This window comes from Symsagittifera roscoffensis, chromosome 4 (assembly GCF_963678635.1).
Source record: "Symsagittifera roscoffensis chromosome 4, txSymRosc1.1, whole genome shotgun sequence".
Taxonomy (NCBI): Eukaryota; Metazoa; Xenacoelomorpha; order Acoela; family Convolutidae; genus Symsagittifera; species Symsagittifera roscoffensis.
In genome coordinates, this window is record NC_087065.1 from 27,644,915 (window position 1) to 27,662,736 (window position 17,822).

At 37.2% G+C, this 17,822-nt stretch overlaps 1 protein-coding gene across 1 annotated transcript; it reads left to right on the forward strand.

Moving 5' to 3' along the window:
• The first annotated feature begins 592 nt into the window (after positions 1-592).
• LOC134843662 (uncharacterized) lies at positions 593-17,444 on the forward strand. Its single transcript, XM_063859860.1, has 9 exons — positions 593-693; positions 762-903; positions 985-1,104; positions 4,003-4,281; positions 4,994-5,151; positions 5,292-5,540; positions 12,302-12,481; positions 12,712-12,877; positions 13,228-17,444. Exons 1-9 carry the CDS (start codon positions 593-595, stop codon positions 13,414-13,416), a joined length of 1,584 nt encoding a protein of 527 aa, XP_063715930.1. The 3' UTR covers positions 13,417-17,444.
• The last annotated feature ends 378 nt before the right edge of the window (positions 17,445-17,822 follow it).

Consider the following 17,822-nt stretch of genomic DNA (forward strand, 5'->3'; position numbering starts at 1 on the left):
TCCACACCAACAGGTGTGTGAGGAGTAAATTGGTGCACCTAGTCTGAAGCTAACGGCGATTCTCAGCTGCTCGTCTGACATATGCAAACCTAGAGATCTCGAGGGCATAGCGTTGAGCCAGTCGCTCGCTCCTTTACAAGCAGCTCCATGTAATCTGGCGGCATCGCTGGCTGTGGCTTCCTGGAGAAACTGGCTAACTTGTTTTTCCGTGATTTTGTCGCATATTTGGCGCTGTTTAAAAAATCGCGGTGGAGCTCCATCTGCTGTGAAAGCATCGAAGGTCACAATGTCACAATCTGGTCGAATGTCACAATTCGAATTCTTGAAAATTAAAATTTCCAGAATATTCTGACCTTCACGATACGTCTAATCGTTCAAATAACGTCGCTAATCTGCTAAAATCGTTAATCGTCTAGGTCAGCGGCTACGAATTCGAAACTGCATTTTCGTCCATTCTAGTCGAATGTCACAATGTTACTTTTAAACAGTTCAATCTTTATTTTAAAAAACAAGAAAGGGAGTAGAATAATAAGAAGAAGTCATTAACACGAAAATTATTCATATTAAGTACTTGGGTTGTTTTTTCAGGAAAATGTTACAGGCAACGGGAGCATGTAAAGATAAGGATTGCAAATCAGGTTGCGAAAATCAAGCACCTGGGAATTTGAATCCTTACTTGCTCTGTAAAGCGGGGTAGGCTTTATATTATTTTTTTTATTCCGTCTTTCGTGAACAGCATGTTATATATATTTCGGTTTTAGCATGCTTTTTCCCGTCCAAGAGCTGTTAATTGCTGGCAAAACTGACCTCTTCACGAAACCAGACGTGAATGGCTTTACGGCGATACATTATGCTGCGGGATATGGCCACGTTCAGCTTTTGCGATCATTTCAACAGTTCAAGGTTTGTCTTCACATCGTTGAAACTGTAATTTAATTGAATTTGAATCCTCGCAATTATTGATTGTCAGTTTTATTGTTACAGTTGCCTCTCGACTCAAAAGCAGAAAATGAAAACAAAGCTACAGGTCTTCACATGGCTTGTTGTCGTGGGTCTATTGCTTGTGTGGAGTTCTTACTAAATGCAGGACTTGCAATTGAATCCGTAAGTTGAACAGAGTGAAGTTGAATAACATCAGTTGTCTACGAATTAATCCTGGCTCCGTGCAGCAGTAGTTGTTCCGATCATTAAGTGGGAAGTAATTTCATATTCAGTCGTGATAGTGTTTTTATGAACAAAATCGGGTACTTCAAATGCTTGACTGATGGGGTTGACTGAGATTCTTTATTGTTTCGACCGAGGCAGGTCAAAAGTTAATCGTCATTGCAATTAACTGCATTAAATTGAAATTTTGAAATTTTTCATTGCAATTAATTTATTGCCATTCCTGACCAATAACAATTAATTGATTGCGCTCTACCATTTAATTGTCAGTAATTTCATCAAACGCATTTCTTAGAAATACACGAACATTTCTCAAAAAATTAGTTTCACTTCATCACAGCAAAGTTGCTTAAAAGATTTTCAGTACAGCAGAATCTGCATATTCTGATCTTTGGCAAATTTCACTACCGCGGAACCTGGAAATGCAGTTCTTTCAGAAAATCAACCAAAAATACTGGGACAGTGAACTCGTGTCAAAAGTTATTAACCAAGAGTGCTTGAAATTAATTGTTCAAACAATTGCAATTTAATTTTGGGTTGTGCCAATAAATTGATAATTGATTTTTAACGTTCCAATTAGTTGCACTTTAATTTTCTGTTGTTCAATTTGCTTTTGAACTGTCCTGTTTCCGACCATTTGAAAAATGTTGAAGAACTTGTATTTGGGTGTTTTATTGTTTTTTTTTATTTCCAACGCAAAATCAGGTACCACAAATAACATCGGAATGTGTCGAGTATAAATCATATTAAAGCCATTTCAGTCGTGATGCAAACGACATTAAAAACTTCGAAAAAATTTCCAATGTCGAAAAAAAATAGTTGGAAATTTTTGATTTTGGTCTAATTTCAAGCTAATAAGGTGGAGTTTATAAAAAACTTTATGCTTGGATTTTTGCTGCGTCAATTTGGGAATCAAAAACCTTCCAAAATTTGAATATTTTCAACGATTTTTTTTCGTTTTCTAGTCCTTTTTCTGCAAAAACTGTTCCATTTTGGCTTCAATTGTTTTCTATTTTTCTCGTTCAGATTTTTTATCACAACACGCATAGAAAACGACACTAATTTGAATTTTTTTTGGATATAGGGTCGGAAATTTCTGTCCTTCTTCCGCAAAACCGACTATCCTTGTTATAAATTGGTTTAATTGTATTCTACAAAAAAATTCTTATGTTAACACCAACGACTTGGAGCGTGTTTATTTCTCACAGAACTCCGTTGCATATACGACGATACCCATAGGCAGACTTAAACAAAGATAGCTGGTTACTGTGCAAGTAGCACAGAATGCTCCGACCATAGTCTTAATTTTTTTTTTCTAAATTAGTGTCGTTTTTTTTGCGTGGTGGGATAAAAAATCTATCTCAACAAAAAAATAAACCTAGGCATATTCGAAATTCATAGTGAAATAAGCCAATTGGAAAACAGTTTTTGTAGAAAAAAGCAAAATCAGTAAATTCAAAAAATTTCTTTTTTTTCCAGAAAGTTATTGAATTTTGAATTTCTTGATTCACAAATTGGCGCTAAAACTCCAAAAACTGATTTTACTCGAGTGAAACAAAATTTTCAGGGCTTAAATTAAGCTTTTTAAGCCGCTCAATCTCAACATATAAGCTTGAAATAAGACCTGATTTTGCGTGGATAATGAAAAAAAAACTAAAATTCACACCCAATACGAAGTTCACACTTTGAAAGCTATAATATGGTTATACTGTAAAATGCTGCAGAAGGCATACACGTAAGAAAAACGACAGACTTCAACACAGAGGCGAAGCAGAGCTTCGCATCACTTGCGATAGAAAAATGATTGACTATCACTACTTGCAGCTAATCCGACAAATCAAACAAAAAACATAATCAAAAAATTTATAAAATTTGCAAAAAGATCTAAAAATTCGAACTGAAACAACTGCAACTTTGGAAATTTTAAGGAGATAGGCGAAGCAAAGCATCACACTTTATACAAGAAAACCCATACGTAGTAAGACAAATTAATCGACAAAAATATATATGAAAGCCATAGAAAGAAATCAAAAAATGATCCTGAATTTGTCTTGAATGAAAATTCCTTTCATAAAAAAGTTCCAAAAGAAGTAAACGAAAATACTGTGAATAAGCATCAAAACAAAACTGATAAAGAGGTAACAAATCCGACAATTCTTGGGCAAACATGTTACGCCAAAAAATGTTTCAAGTCCCCCTCAAAACACTTTTTTTTTGCTCTTGAAATATCAGAATATCTAATCCGATATATTATAAGTCGAAACCGATATATTATAATTCGAAGCCGAATAAGGAGGAAAAAACGAAAAAAAAATTGATATACTAAATTCGGAGTCGGTAAACTTGCAACCAGCAATAAAAGTTCGAATAGAAAAAGAGATATGCGTAAAATATTTCTGTTCTCCTTCTTTCTGTTAGTTAATGAAATTTATGAGCAAATTTTCAGTCATCCTGTGAACAAAGGTAGTATGTTTCTAATTTCTATTTTTTCGTTCAGATTTTTATCACGCCACGCAGAAAAAACTACTTTAATTTGAAAAAAAAACTTTTGGTTTTGTTAGGACTATGGTCGGAACATTCTGTGCTACTTGTTTTGTTTTCAGTTTTTGTTATTCATTTTGCAAAGCTCGTAGTCAATGTACCTCTCTGTATTACTGAAAGCAGGAGTTTTCATGTTTTTCAAGTTTTGTTATAATCTGTTGTGATCGAAATCTTCTGTGTTAATTGCACAGCAATCGACTTTTCTTGTCGATTTATGGATTAGCTTTATAACGCTTGCGATTATAATTGATAGATTATAGATGAAAAGATTGTTTCGCAGACTCTTTAACTTTGTAGACAGACGGTGGAGGATGCACACCTCTTATTGTCACAGCTAAAAATGGACATGCACCCTTGGCAATCTACTTAATAAACAAAGGCGCTAACATCAGGCATGTCGACAATGAAGGTGACACTGTTTTGCACTGGGCAGCCTACACTGGCCAGACAGATCTGGTCCAGCTTTTGCTGCGATATGGACTGAATCCGGCACAACTTGATACCTTCGATCAGACCCCTCTACACAACGCTTGCGTGAAAGGAAGCATCAACTGCGTCAGAGAACTGCTTAAGCAGGTTAGTTTAATGAACGACGAGTCAACTAATTGTACTGTTTGAATAAACATCATCTATAGTAGCTATAGGTAACGGAAACAAAATGAATGGTTATAGCTTGACCAAGTGAGTAGATATACATGCTTTCCTATTAACCTTGCACGAGCTTCAGCTAATTGTAATACACCACGCCTATGTTAATTAGCTGAGAATATTGCATGTATCTGGTATACATTTTAAGTTAATTCATCTCATACAAACTGATTGCAATACTGGTGGTAAATGCCGGCTGATTTTAGTAACTTGATCAAGAACGCTCCGCGTCAAATCTTGTTAGGCTTCTTGGTTCAAGCGACAACAATAAATCGAAAAAAGAAAAATAGTTTCATCGAATTGCTCAAATTAGATAGTTTTGAAATCAACAGAATTTTTACTAAGCATTTGATAGTGTGATAAATCAATGTTTTACGAAAGGATAATGTTGGTAACGATTTTGGTTAGTTGCGATTTGGGGTCTTTATTCGACCGCAATAATGTCCAGGGAGTATCTCTTTCGAAAATGGGGTGTAAGAGGGTACAATTTATGGTAGCGGGGCTTGCGAATTCTCGAGAAGTGTTTCGGACGTCTGCATGGCTGCCTTCTAAATCACCTTATTCAATAGAACAATGGTGCGACTATTTGAATTTAGGATTTTAAACTTTCCGTAGATCAGACCAAGTGGTTCGTGTTTAGGATGACATGACTAGAGTATTGGAATGGCGGGACAAAAACGGGAAAACGCCAAAGATGTTGGCCGAAGGCAGAAAGCATAGGGAACTGCTGCGATTTTTCGCACATCTCGAGAACAAGAAATTGTCTTTCTCAGGAATGAATCTGGCATTCGACTGGAAGTTAGTGCCATACACAATAAAAATAGTGTTTAAAGTCCCTGTATGTAAAATCGTTTAAAGTCGTGTATGTAAAATCGTTACTACCACAAACATTTTTTCATACTTTTCGCACATTTAAGCTACGATTTGATTTGTTTCAGCCTATTGATGTTCGGTTCTCCGGGCAACCCGCGAACTATGATCCTCTTCATAATTATCAATTTCTTCCTGCTAGCCTACCCAATCTACCTTCTCTGGATCTTGCCGTCGACTCTTAATGACCTGTTTATTGTACATATGATCTTCCTCCTCGCTAGTTTCGTTAAGTGGTTCGGATATGCACACTGCTCGACTGTGGATCCAGGGTACATCAGCTCGAATCCAGAGGAGTACAACTACCAGATGAAGCAGGTGAATCACGGGATGCAGAAGTTTTGACTTTTATTGAGTAATAAAAAAATACAGAGAAAGAACGTTTAAATACTCCGACATTTGTCGATTTTTTTCAATGAATCAATTTTTTTTGGAAGACAGACAATTTTCACAGGTTTTTTTTGCGGAAAACAGAGGAACAGTTGCTGGAATATACGGATTAATTGCTTACTGGAGCTAGTAGGTTAATGTATTTTTTATTTTGCAAAAGCCAAATATTTTCAACCAAATACTTTCTAATAAACATCGGTATTGCAACAGAGAACTAGACTTTTCCTCGTGAAAAACTTTGTTCATGGGCTGGAAGAAATTGGATCATCTTCAACTGAATTGTTATGGTAGTCTTCTGCATCTAAATAAGTTTCCGAATGCTGTGTTTTATTTCGAGCTTATTTTTCAAAAAAATATATTGGAATCAAATGGATGTTTTTCTAGGTCGTTGGGATTTCTTCCAAGTTTTTTGGCCTTAGTTGCCACTTTGTGTTTCATTTCAATCAATTTTTGAACAGTTTTTGTAAGAATCGATGAACGTAGTTCAGACTCTTATTCATTTCGCGATAATTTTTTTTCGTTTTTTTTTTCAGGAAAAGTCTCAAAATTTATTTTTTTGCGGTTTGACTTTTGATTTCTTTTAATTGCAGTTCATTTCCTTTGTTAGAAGGAACACAAACTTCACTATCGGGATAAAATACTTAGAGGGATAAAAATTTTACCAATTGATCATGTTTTCTTAAATTTTCTGAATTTTATGGAAAAACTGCCAATCATAAATTGTTCTAGAAATTCAAAGAGCTTTAGCTTTAAGGGCATCTATTCTTTTTTTGAAATTCGAAAGTTTTTTTTTAACTCTTTTCCAAATTTTTGTTGGCTCTGGTTTACTTTTTTCAATCATTTTTGAGCAGTGTGAATAAATTTTCTTTGGTTTTGGTTTTAATACACACCTAAACTTTCTGTTAGTAACGAAAACAATTTTGAATAATGACATTTTGGAATAAGGCTCTAGCATTAACATGAATATTTTTTGAAATTATAGTCTAGTAATTTTGCGTCTTCATTATTGGCGCATTTTTGTAAATCAATTTAAGGTAATGGCACATTGAATTTTGAAATGTGTAAAATTTATCACAACTAATCCAGAAGCAAGAATTTTTTTTTCAATATCGACCTGACAGTTTTTTACACCGACGTTTTACAAGTGGCGCATGGGCTTCAAGATTGTGGTTATTTTACGGTTGCTCAATTTTTTTTATGTTGGTTGTAAATTTATCAACTGGGTTTTAGCTTAAATTCAGTTTCTTCCTCTTTTTTTCTCATCGGTATGGAGATATTTGGTTTAAATAATATTATTTTAGGAGCCTCATGTTGCGTCATTTGATTAGCAAAAAATTATTTATTCATGTGATCTTTGACCGTGAGACTTCTTTTACTAAATATTTATTTAGTTTTCATGAAAATATTGTTTACTCAAGGTATCAGCTCAAGTATTGTCGGGTTTGTTGACGTTTACTAATTTAGACGATTATTAAATGTGACTGAACATAGTGAAGACACTTAATAGGTAGTGATGATTTTTTTCAGGAAAGGGTCTTAATTTTTGTGTACGCTTAATTTCATTTCAATTTGACTAACTCAAAGGAGGGAAAATTGCGCTCTTCGTTTAGAAGCGAAAATGGCGCGAAAAAAGGTGCAGTGTTTTTGGTTTCAAAATTCGAACCTAATATTTAAATTTCCCAGCAGAATAAACAATTTATCGAGCTGTCCTTCAAATTCGGATAGCCTTAAGGCCCTTTATTTTTTCCTTTAAAATTTGAGTTGAAATTTAGTTCCAAAAACAAGTGTCTGTTGGCTATTTTTTCAATTGCAACTGTTCTTGTAAACGCGAACTAGATTTTTTTCCAGTAATGAACGGTACTTAAAAATCTGTTGGAAATTGGCCTTGCTCTCAGGTTTTACTCCCAGCCCGACCTTGTTTTTAGAATGTATTGAAATTGAAAAAAGTTTTGAGTAAACTGTCGTACTATCGTGTGTCCATATTTAATTTCCGTAGCGTCGAAGTTATTTTTTGTAATGCATTATTTCCTTAAATGCAAAAGACGAATTCAAACTATTGTCAGGGGCTACAATATGTTCAGTTGTCAATCATCCTAGTTGTCAATCATCCTAGTTGCTATTCTTTTTTTTTTTTTTTTTTTTTTTTTTTTTTTTTGGCTGCGTTCAAGAATCGTGATGCAAAAGATATAGGGCGCCACCCTTCTGTACCCAATTGCTCTAAAACCGCTCCGAGGCCATTGTGACTTGCATCGCAAACAACTCTAATGTCCTTATGAATATCAAAGTGTTTTAATTCAACTATGTTCGCTACCCCCATTTTAATGTTTTGGAAAGCATTTTCACATTCCGCGGTCCAATTATATTCGTTTTTCTTGCTGAGGAGTGGCCTTAATGGAGCTGACATCTCCGCTATCGCCAGTAAATATTTATGCAAGCTGTGGATTGAGCCCATAAATGACTTTAATTGCGTGACTGTCTTAGGAGCTTTTAGTGCGTCTATCGGCGATGTTTTTCGTTTAAGAGGCGTAACCCCCGTTTCGGTTATACGATGACCAAGCCACTCGCATTCGCGTTTTGCAAACTCGCATTTTGGTAACTTCAAGGATATGTTTTCGTGGTTTAGTTTCCGGAGGATCTTTTCAACCAAGGAGATATGTTCTACTTCCGTTCCCTTGGTTGTAACCAAAATATCATCAATAAACGCGTTCGCTTGTGGGAATTCGTTTAAAATGGAGTCCATTACTCGCTGGAACTCTGCCGGCATTGACGTTAACCCGTAAAACCCTGTTCGGAAACGGTAAGTTCCTGTCGATCGTCCGCCCACCAAAGAAAAATTACAATGCACGCTTGTTTCTTCACTAAGCGGTAGTTGCCCATACGCGTACGTGAGGTCCATCGTAGTAAAGTACACCTCCCCTTGTTTTTTCTCGGATATGAGTTGTCCTATTGTATCTACAAGTTCTTCTATATTTGGCATCTGGTATTTGTTTTTATGCACTTGCTTATTAAGCTCTCATGATTCCAATGCTAATTTTACGGACCCGTCTTTTTTCACGGTGATGACGATCGGAGAAACAAAATATCGATCCGAACACTCTTTCAATTTTTCTATGTGTCCCTGGGCTAATAGCTTATCAATTTCTTTGTCCACTTTTTCTTGGAGCGTTACCGGCACTCTCCGTCCCTTCTGCTGCACTGGTACAAGATTTTTGAAAAATTCTGCTTGAACTTTGTAGTTCCTAATTTTTCCAACTCTAGTAAAAAGTTTTGGGAATAGCTTACTGAAGTATGATTGCCATTGATCCATCTGCTCATCCTCCGGTTCATCGTGCCCCTCCTTGCATGAATTGTCCTCCGCCCCCTGGAGTTTCATGACCTCCCCCCTTGGATCTGCTTGCATCAACTGGAGTCCAAGTTTACCCATCAAATCACGTCCCACGATGGATGGTCTGGTCCCCCCAATGACTCGGACTTCTGCTGTCGTCTTCCAGCCGTTTGATGCTAACTCGAGTTCCATTCTGCTCAACATCTTGATCCGATTGTTACTGTAGTCTCGAAATTCGTCATCGTCAGTGTTATCCTGCTTCAAGTTGATTCCCGCTCTTCCCACTGTTCTTCTCAAATCTTCTAGTGTTAGAATGGATATCGGCGATCCACTGTCGATCCAAATGTTCATCGGGTGCCCATTAATAAATATTTTGAGTTTAGGCCCAGCAACTTTCAACACCGTTTCCTTCTTCCGTCGAATTGCCATCACCATGTAATCGTCTGAACTTTCTGATGACCAGCTGTGGTGTTCTCGTTTAACGAAACCTACTGAATTTGCCGCAGCTTGGGGCTCCACGTCATCCGAGGGGGTATCTTCTTCGTCGAAGAGCTCATCCCCTTGGATCAATCCAACTGGTTGTCCCCCCCTGGATTGTCGTTTTCCCCGGCAAGTCCTCTCAAAGTGCCCAATCTTTTTGCAGAAATTGCATGTGACGGCTCTTGCTGGGCATCGTTGTCGGTGTTCTGGGGTGAAGTTCGGTTGATCGCAGTTGTAACATCTGCGCTCTTGCATTCGATCGTGTGTTCGACCTCCTCCACGATTTGGATATTGACCCCGTCCCCTTGGCATTCCTCGTCCCCTGGATCCGCGAATATTGCTGACTGGTTCCGTTTTGATCTGTAGGGAACCCCCTGGCGATGGATGCGTCATTCCCGTGGAACCGGATACGGCGCCCTTGTAGCTCCGTGCGTACTTGTCTCCTCTTTCATATGACATTGCGATTCGCAATGCTTCTTCCGGGGTTTTAGTTTCCCGACACAGCTCGTTCTGTGCGTCCCTGTTCCTCATGTTGAAAATAAATATGTCTCTCACCATTTTCCGCTCCTGGGTGCCCAAATTGCATCTTGCCGCCATTCCGCTAAGTTCTGCATAGAACGATTCTAGACTCTCACCCTCCTTTTGTTTCCTCGACAACATTTGGTACATCTCGTACGTTTCGTTCCGCTCTTTCTGAAAAAGAGCTACACAGATATCCAAAAAACGTGGGTATCGTATTGTTTCCATATCTAAATGTGGATGCTGGTTATGCAAGGCTCTCTGTCCCTCATGTCCCAGGCATAAATACAGATTCGATATCAATGTAAGTTCACCTTCTGCCCGTGGTCTTCCACCAATGTCACCCAGGTCTGCGATCTGTGCTTCAGTTAATGTCGATGCAAAGTAGTAGTCTGACGAGACTAGTCCATGTTTCGCCACCATCGCCCAATGAAATCGTTGTTTCCAGTGTTCCCATAAAAGTTGCGGTTCCGCCTGAGTTGGAGGCCAGAAGGCCACAATTCCAAGGGGGTTTTTCCCCCCACCATCCACTGACTGCGCCATAACAAGGGTTTGTAAAAAGATGGCTGTTAAATACTCAATTGACTGTATTCTAGTTCGCATAAATAAGAGAGTGAACTAGAGGTCAACACATAACAGCTAGACAGCTTTTAGTTGATTGACAGGCAGGTACCAAACTCACACTTAATTAAAGTATGAGAAATAAAGAATAGCAACTAGGATGATTGACAACTAGATTTCCACTCCATGATCTCTATCTCCACTATGATAGTAACTGGGTTGTAATTTGTTAATTTACCAACACAGTTAAGTGTATTTTCCTTTTTCGATAGAATGGTTTGGCCTAGTAATCTCATTTTGCGTCATTTGAAAGATTAAAATACGTTGTTCTGCGTTTTTGTTTCAGTAGTAATGGTCCGAATTTCAAAATGTTATATCCCAAAAATTTTTCTGAAAACATTTTTTTTTGGCTCATATGGCGTCTACTTCAGTATTTTCGACTCAGTTGCCAAATGGTAAATGTTTTTAATGCTAATTTATTGCTGTTGAATGTGTGTCGTAACTTGTTTGTCTCAAAATTAATATCATGCGAGACAAACTCATCAATTTCTTCAATTTTTTTTTCGAAATAGTGGTAACCATCTCATGTTCTGCTCTCTAGCTTGTGATGCTGTTATTTTTGTTGCAATGCTAGTGGTGCGAAACTCCGTTTCCCCTCTGTGTTATCATTTGGTTGTCCTAATTGGCATGAGATCGACATGAAAGTTTTGATATATCTTGTTCTTTTCGACCTTTGAAAAAAACTCGACTTAACGTCTTCCTCGTTCTGTTTTTTTTCTGATAGTTCTACTAAATTTCGACCTATGAATGGTCAATCGGCTTTTTGATTTCGCTATTTCTGAATTATTTCAAATTCATGGCAGCAGTTAATCATCTCTGTTCTCTGAATATGTGCCTTACTCGTTTTCAGTATAAAAAGAATGAAGTGATTGTCACTTTCATACATCGCGATGATTTCTTGATGTTCTAGTCATTTGTTGTTTAAAAAGGAATGCAAACTTCACTATTGAACAGCAAAAAAGTTATGATCGTGAATGACTGAAGGCATTTATTTTTGGGAAATAAATAAAAAAATTTATTGATCCAGTTAATAAATGGGTCAACTGGAAAAAAATTGTTCCATTCAAAAACAATTCTTAAGTTTTAAAGAGCTTCAAAGTGATTTTTTTTTTTGAAATTCGGACGTCGAAAATTGTTTAAATAAATTGAATCAAACGTTTTCTGTTGTCTTCTCGTTAGCCATTTTTTGGAGGTTTTTAAGTTCCTCTTATCATCTGTTGGCTGTGTTAATTAACTTTAAAAAGTTTAATGGATCTGAAATTTGTTGATTTGCATCTGCTGGAAAATTCAGATAAGACTGCGTTTTGAATTATTTTGCATAGAAGCAAGGGTATTGTAGAATTCTGAAGTTATAGATTCGTTCGATAGTATCTCATCACAGCACGGACGTAAAACGACGTATTTGAAAAAAAACTTTTTTTTCTCTAATACTTTAAAAAATTTTGTGGTCGAACTATGTGCTTCACAGCAGCCGACAATCTTTTTTGTATTAGTTTTTGTTCGGTGTTGCAACTTGTTCAGATGGAAATAAAATGGGACGGTTTGGCAAATATGCATCAATAATAGCATGCTCGTTTTCAACAGCACAGAAAGGTAAATTAAATTTAGCAAACCAATACAACTGGGTGTTTTTCTAGAGTGTTCACACATGGCGGGTAGGTCTACGCTCTTGAGTTTATTCGTTTCTCCTTTAATATTTGAACCCGATTGAAATGTTAATAAAGCGTAAATTGAAGCCCAATTGCTAGCGACTCCAGCAGTTAACAACGCCTCGGAGCTGCAGGAACTGTTGAGGCGTCTCTGTCACACTTGTCAGTTGGTGAAACCTATGAGGTCCAAACACTGTCAATTCTGCAACAGATGCGTGGAACATTTCGACCATCATTGCCCTTACATCGGAAACTGTGTCGGCTTGAGAAACAGGTAATTCCATTGTTTCACTCATTGATTTTGTGGCAAGAGATCTGCAAAAAAACTAGCATCGTAAAGCAATTAGGATACGATTTTAGCGTCTATGTGAAGTTTGAGTACCATAGTTCCTAAATTTTTGTTTTCGTTATTAAAGATTTTGAGTAAATGTGGGACATTTATTAAATAATGAGTTTCTCAATAAATTGTAAGCTAACAAAATTCTAATTGAGCTTTGTGTTCAGACACTCATTCACGTTCTTCGTTGGTGGGTTCGGAGTGAGTGGCTTTCTGGGCAACGTCATGCTCGTCTACTATCTCAATCATGTGTACTCTGTGTGGTGGCTGAAAGTGTTAGGACTCTACATGTTCATGTTCTGGCTTATCGGCATGTACATTTTCTCAGCGCTGGTAGGAACTTGTCTGCTATTTTCCAAAACTCATGAAAAATAGTGAAAAAACGCAAAAGCCAACCCCACCTCTCCTGAACCCTTTTGTCTTAACTTTGGCGGTGGGCACTCCTTAGTTTAGAGTGTTTGTTGGCCTAAGGAAACGTAGGTTATGTGGATTCAATCATGTACTAAAATTGGGTGTATTTGCAAAGATCGGCATACAGATGACAGGAACAACATTTAAATTAAATATATTTACCTCTATTGCAAACAGGAAGGATGCGTTAGTGGCTACCGGGGGAGGGGGGGGGGGGGTAAATAAAGAGATTTCAGTCTTGATTTCAAATTGATTTTAAATAACCATTTTAGTGGCATGGAATATGCACCAATTTAACCTTAAACGAAAGAGCTAACTGGAAGCGATACGGATATATGAAGGCACCGAATGGAGGCTTCATGAACCAATTCGACAAGGGAAAACTAAACAACATCCTGGAGTTTTTCCATGTGAAAAAAGATTCAGACCTGATGAGACGAAAAAGAGTAGATATCATTTGAGGTGTGATCAAATACTGCCTGCCATAAATGGCAAAAATGCGTCCTTGGCTCGTCTCAGTAGCTTCAAAATATATATCATTTCCAGAATATGCCGCCTATCATGCACAACAGTGATGTAAAGAAAAGTTGCCAATCAGAATTGGTATTTCAAATTTCAAGCTTATATTGTACAGACGACACAGTGAATAATCTCTATTTAGATTCTTTGTAAACTTACTGTAGTAAGTGGCGGTATGCGAATTAGAAGAAGCAGAGTTTTTGACATGCTACAAAAGCAGGCAAATTGGTTATATTATTTCATCTCCCGAACCAATCGGAGCATTAGAATAAAGGGTCTACGAGGTCAGGCTTTTTTATTTTTAGGGCTTTACTCGCTTTTTGTTGGAAAATGTCACTATGACAAGTGCTGCTTATGAGATTACGGAAGTTATGAAAATTTGTTTGATCTACGAAAATTTTTTGAAATAGGTATGGAAAATCTGTCTGCTTTCAAACTTTTCTGCTGGCTGCGTAACCTCGCATAGTGTGCAAATAGTTGATAAATTTTTAGCTTAATTATTTTTTCAGGCTAAAAATTTGAGGTGCCTTATGGTGAAGTAACGTTTGGATGTAACTAGTTAGTACAGTGCTGATTTACATTATCCGGACACGATGAACAAATTGAAACATCTAAACGCGTTTTTTTTGTCATCAGGGACGGCATCTCGCTTCATTTATTAACGCGTTGTTTACACAGCGACCTAGCGAGCGTATTGTTATATAACGATTGCATGTTTTCCAATACAACTCTCAGACAAAATTGCTAATTTATTCTTTTTTTGCTGCATAGTATTGGAATTTCAATAGCATCCGTTCTCTGCTTTATTGGTTGCTAATATTTGCTTATTCACACGTGTGACATAGTGCTTCACACCCATGTCTTATGATTATCTTTAGTTACCATAATTGGATGCATAAGACGCTAAATATGTGACCCAGTATTCAAAAACAGCTAATTTAAACTTAATCGCATAAACTCTGGGTGCTTAAATCAAGTTGATGATTGGTCACATTGAAACCAGTCATATGAAATCATCAATGAGAACCGCTTAAACCCTTATCGAGTGCTCAAAACCTAACCTACATAAAAAAAGTCTAGAGGAAACATATCAAGGCCGTAAGGAAAGAGACTTTAAAAAGTCGAAAATTAAAAATACAGTAAAGCAGAGGTAATTAAATCTCACTCGTACATACTAACGGTACCAGGGACATATATAACTTCTCAGAGACGATCATTACGTCAGTAAAACTTATCCACACACCGGACATTGATAATTTCCACTATCAATTAGTGCTACTCCATCTGAAACCACTAATTGAATCAGAACTGAACATCATTTAACTGCAATAAGATGGCGCTCGCTCAAATCTCAGTCGATCCATTTGGGGGAACGGACAAAGAAAACTAATTATTTCAAAGCTATATGAGAGTTACGAGATGACTTTTGTAACCCTCAACCTCAAGAGGTACACATACTTAAGTTTGAGCAATTGAAGTTCGGTATCAAGAGAGACTCACCAGAAGATTACATGGTAAGTCTCACGAAAAAGGCACAACGAGCCTACCTGACACCTGATTTACCGGTAGTCGCACCAATTGATCCTGCAATAGTAGGAGTAGCTGCGAATGCAGACGCAGTGCGTTTCCATGGAGAGACGGCGGAACAACTTGCAGCAGTCAACGATAGCAGAAATGAGCAAATCAAATGACTGTTTGTTGAAAGAATGCCTAGTTGGCTTCGTTCCAACATGTTGTATCAACCACCAGCAGCAACGGTCCAAGAGTTATGTCACTTGGCGCCTTATCAACTGGCCATCAAAGACATAATGAAGACTGCCGTAATGGAGACTAACCCAAGGATAGTAAGTCTCTCAGAACATTAACGCGCTGTCAAAATTAACAGCTTAACGAAGTACGCAGCGAGTTGTCAGATACAAGAAGGCAAATGACCCAACAGTCATCATAAAAAAAGAGTACTGGGAATACTCAAAAGCATCCAGAACAGAACAACCAGCTTAAAATTGGAAATATTTATTTTTTCCAGAAAGGACAGAACAGGGGAAACGAACCTCCGAACACAGGAAACTCAGGTCAAGGAAGTTAGTCCGCACAATAAGGAAACAGGTTTGACCCACCTCAAAGAAATTAGCCAAGGAACCTGGCGTGGACAAAGGAGAAAAGAAGGGGGAAAGAAAAACGGAACTGGCAACAACGAAACAATGTTGGATTTTGAAGCTCTCGCATATCATAGATATTGCACTTAAATTGAGCTTTTTGTAATATCTTTTTCGAATGTGTGTTGTTGGTTCCTCAGACGTCCCATGATGTCATTCAAAACGGGGATTGCAAATTAAACTAAAATGGCAGAAACTGAAATTACAGTTGTGTTCAGGATGGAATGTGTGTTGTTGGTTCCTCGGACGTCCCATGATGTCATTCAAAGAACAGCTCGCCGCAATGCAAGGCAACTTCCATATACTAAGAGACTGCACCCAAACACTGTTTCTCAACCAGCAAATCAACTCCAATCTTGACATCGCAGCATTCCCTCTAAACTTTGTTTACGCGGACCTTACCAGCTATAAAGCAGCATTGTACTCTTTCAAAACTTATGTCCGCAAATCGATGCCAATACTTCTAGATCAAACACTGCCAATGTCCCTTGTGCCGCGAGAGTCACTGCTGGCGGTAATCGATGCTGTATTTAGTAGCAATTCATTCCAATGTTAATAAGTTTTGGTGATACATGCCGTTTGTTCGATGGATTGTTCTACAAATGGAGTAAACTTAAATCTTACTTTAAACTGGAATCAAGTGATGTAGATAATCGCACTTAAACTTTCGCTTATGCTGACCATAATCATGTTCTGAATTATGTCAGTAGCAGCCTCGGACAGGAAGGAACTTTAACAACAGGGGTCCAAAATTTGCGAAAGTACTTGGTACTGACGCAAGAAGAATTGGATGCCCACGAAACACCAGGCGATTGATCTAGAAGAACTTCGGTATGCTCTTCTATGGAAAAAAACAGCAAAAATTGAATTCCCACAATGACCCTAATGAAGACAGAGAGGATAGCTCAACCATCATTGAGCAGTTAACTGCATCTCACCTTATTCATCTTCTTTTCTTGTCACTTAAAAAGTTTTGCTCATGTTTTGGAGATTATACTTTTCTTATTTTTTGAGGCTATATAACACGCTGAATTTGATATTAATTTTTCATTAATTGACCCGGTAATTGAGCGTATCTTATGGTTTGCTCAAAACCCTGAGATGATCTGTTTTTGGTTTGAAATGTTTGGTCCGATTTTTGCAAAATTAATAGTTCCATAAAAATTCTGAATAAAGTTTAAAGCAACCTTAGTTCTTATCCATTTTGTAATATCGACCCAATTAAAGGAAAACGCGTTTACGTTTCCCAATTTTGTAAGTTTTTCGGTGAATTAAAATCAGCACTGTAGCAACTTGAAAATATTTCAAATCTCTCGCTCTTAAGTAACTGCATATAGTGATTCGATAATATAATATATTTCGGTAGTCTACTATGAATAACTTCCCTTTTGCTTGAATTAAAAAGTCTGCTTTGAGTTGTACAGTAATGATATGGATTTAATTGTGAGATTACCTAATTACTCGAGGACCCTGGGGCCTCTGGAGCACAAAAAGCAGTGTCGAACTTAATTCATGCATTGAATTTGAAGTATCGCGTGATTGAGTTGTCATCTAAAGAATTACCCGGAAAAGATTCTGTTAACATGGTAGAATCATGACCAAAAAATATTGCTTCAAAAGTTAGGTGATCGTGATACAAGTCATTCGATTTGAATTTTATTTCTATTTGTAAAATTACACTAAATCTAGGCCGATGATATTTTCGTGCTTATTTTCTTCATATTTTAATGATCACCAATCAAGCTCAAGTTGTAAACATAAATTTATTTGAATTGTTTTCTCTTTATATCAATTGAAATAAATTGTATTTCATATCAGAACTTTTGTGCGAGAAGTTTTTTGTTGCGAGAAAAATTGCATACAAGCGGCCGCTAGACGTATGAGGTGCAAGTGAAGTGTGAAGATACTTATTACCTTTGCGATAAGCAAGGGTATTGTAATCAGGTTTTTCCCCTATGTAGCTTTATTCACAGGACTCATTCATTTTCTGCAATCATTCATCTTCTGACATGCTCAATTTCGTGGAAATTCATTTAAAAATACTATCCTTTAAGTAGTAATTAGTTGAAGCCCGCTTCAGGTAGTAGTTATTTTTCCAAAAGTTCTTCAAAATTTTTTTCGGGTTCTTTTGGTCTTCGCCCTAGTTTCTGTCAGTTAATTTTTCATTTTTTTGAACGCCACTTTCTTATCTG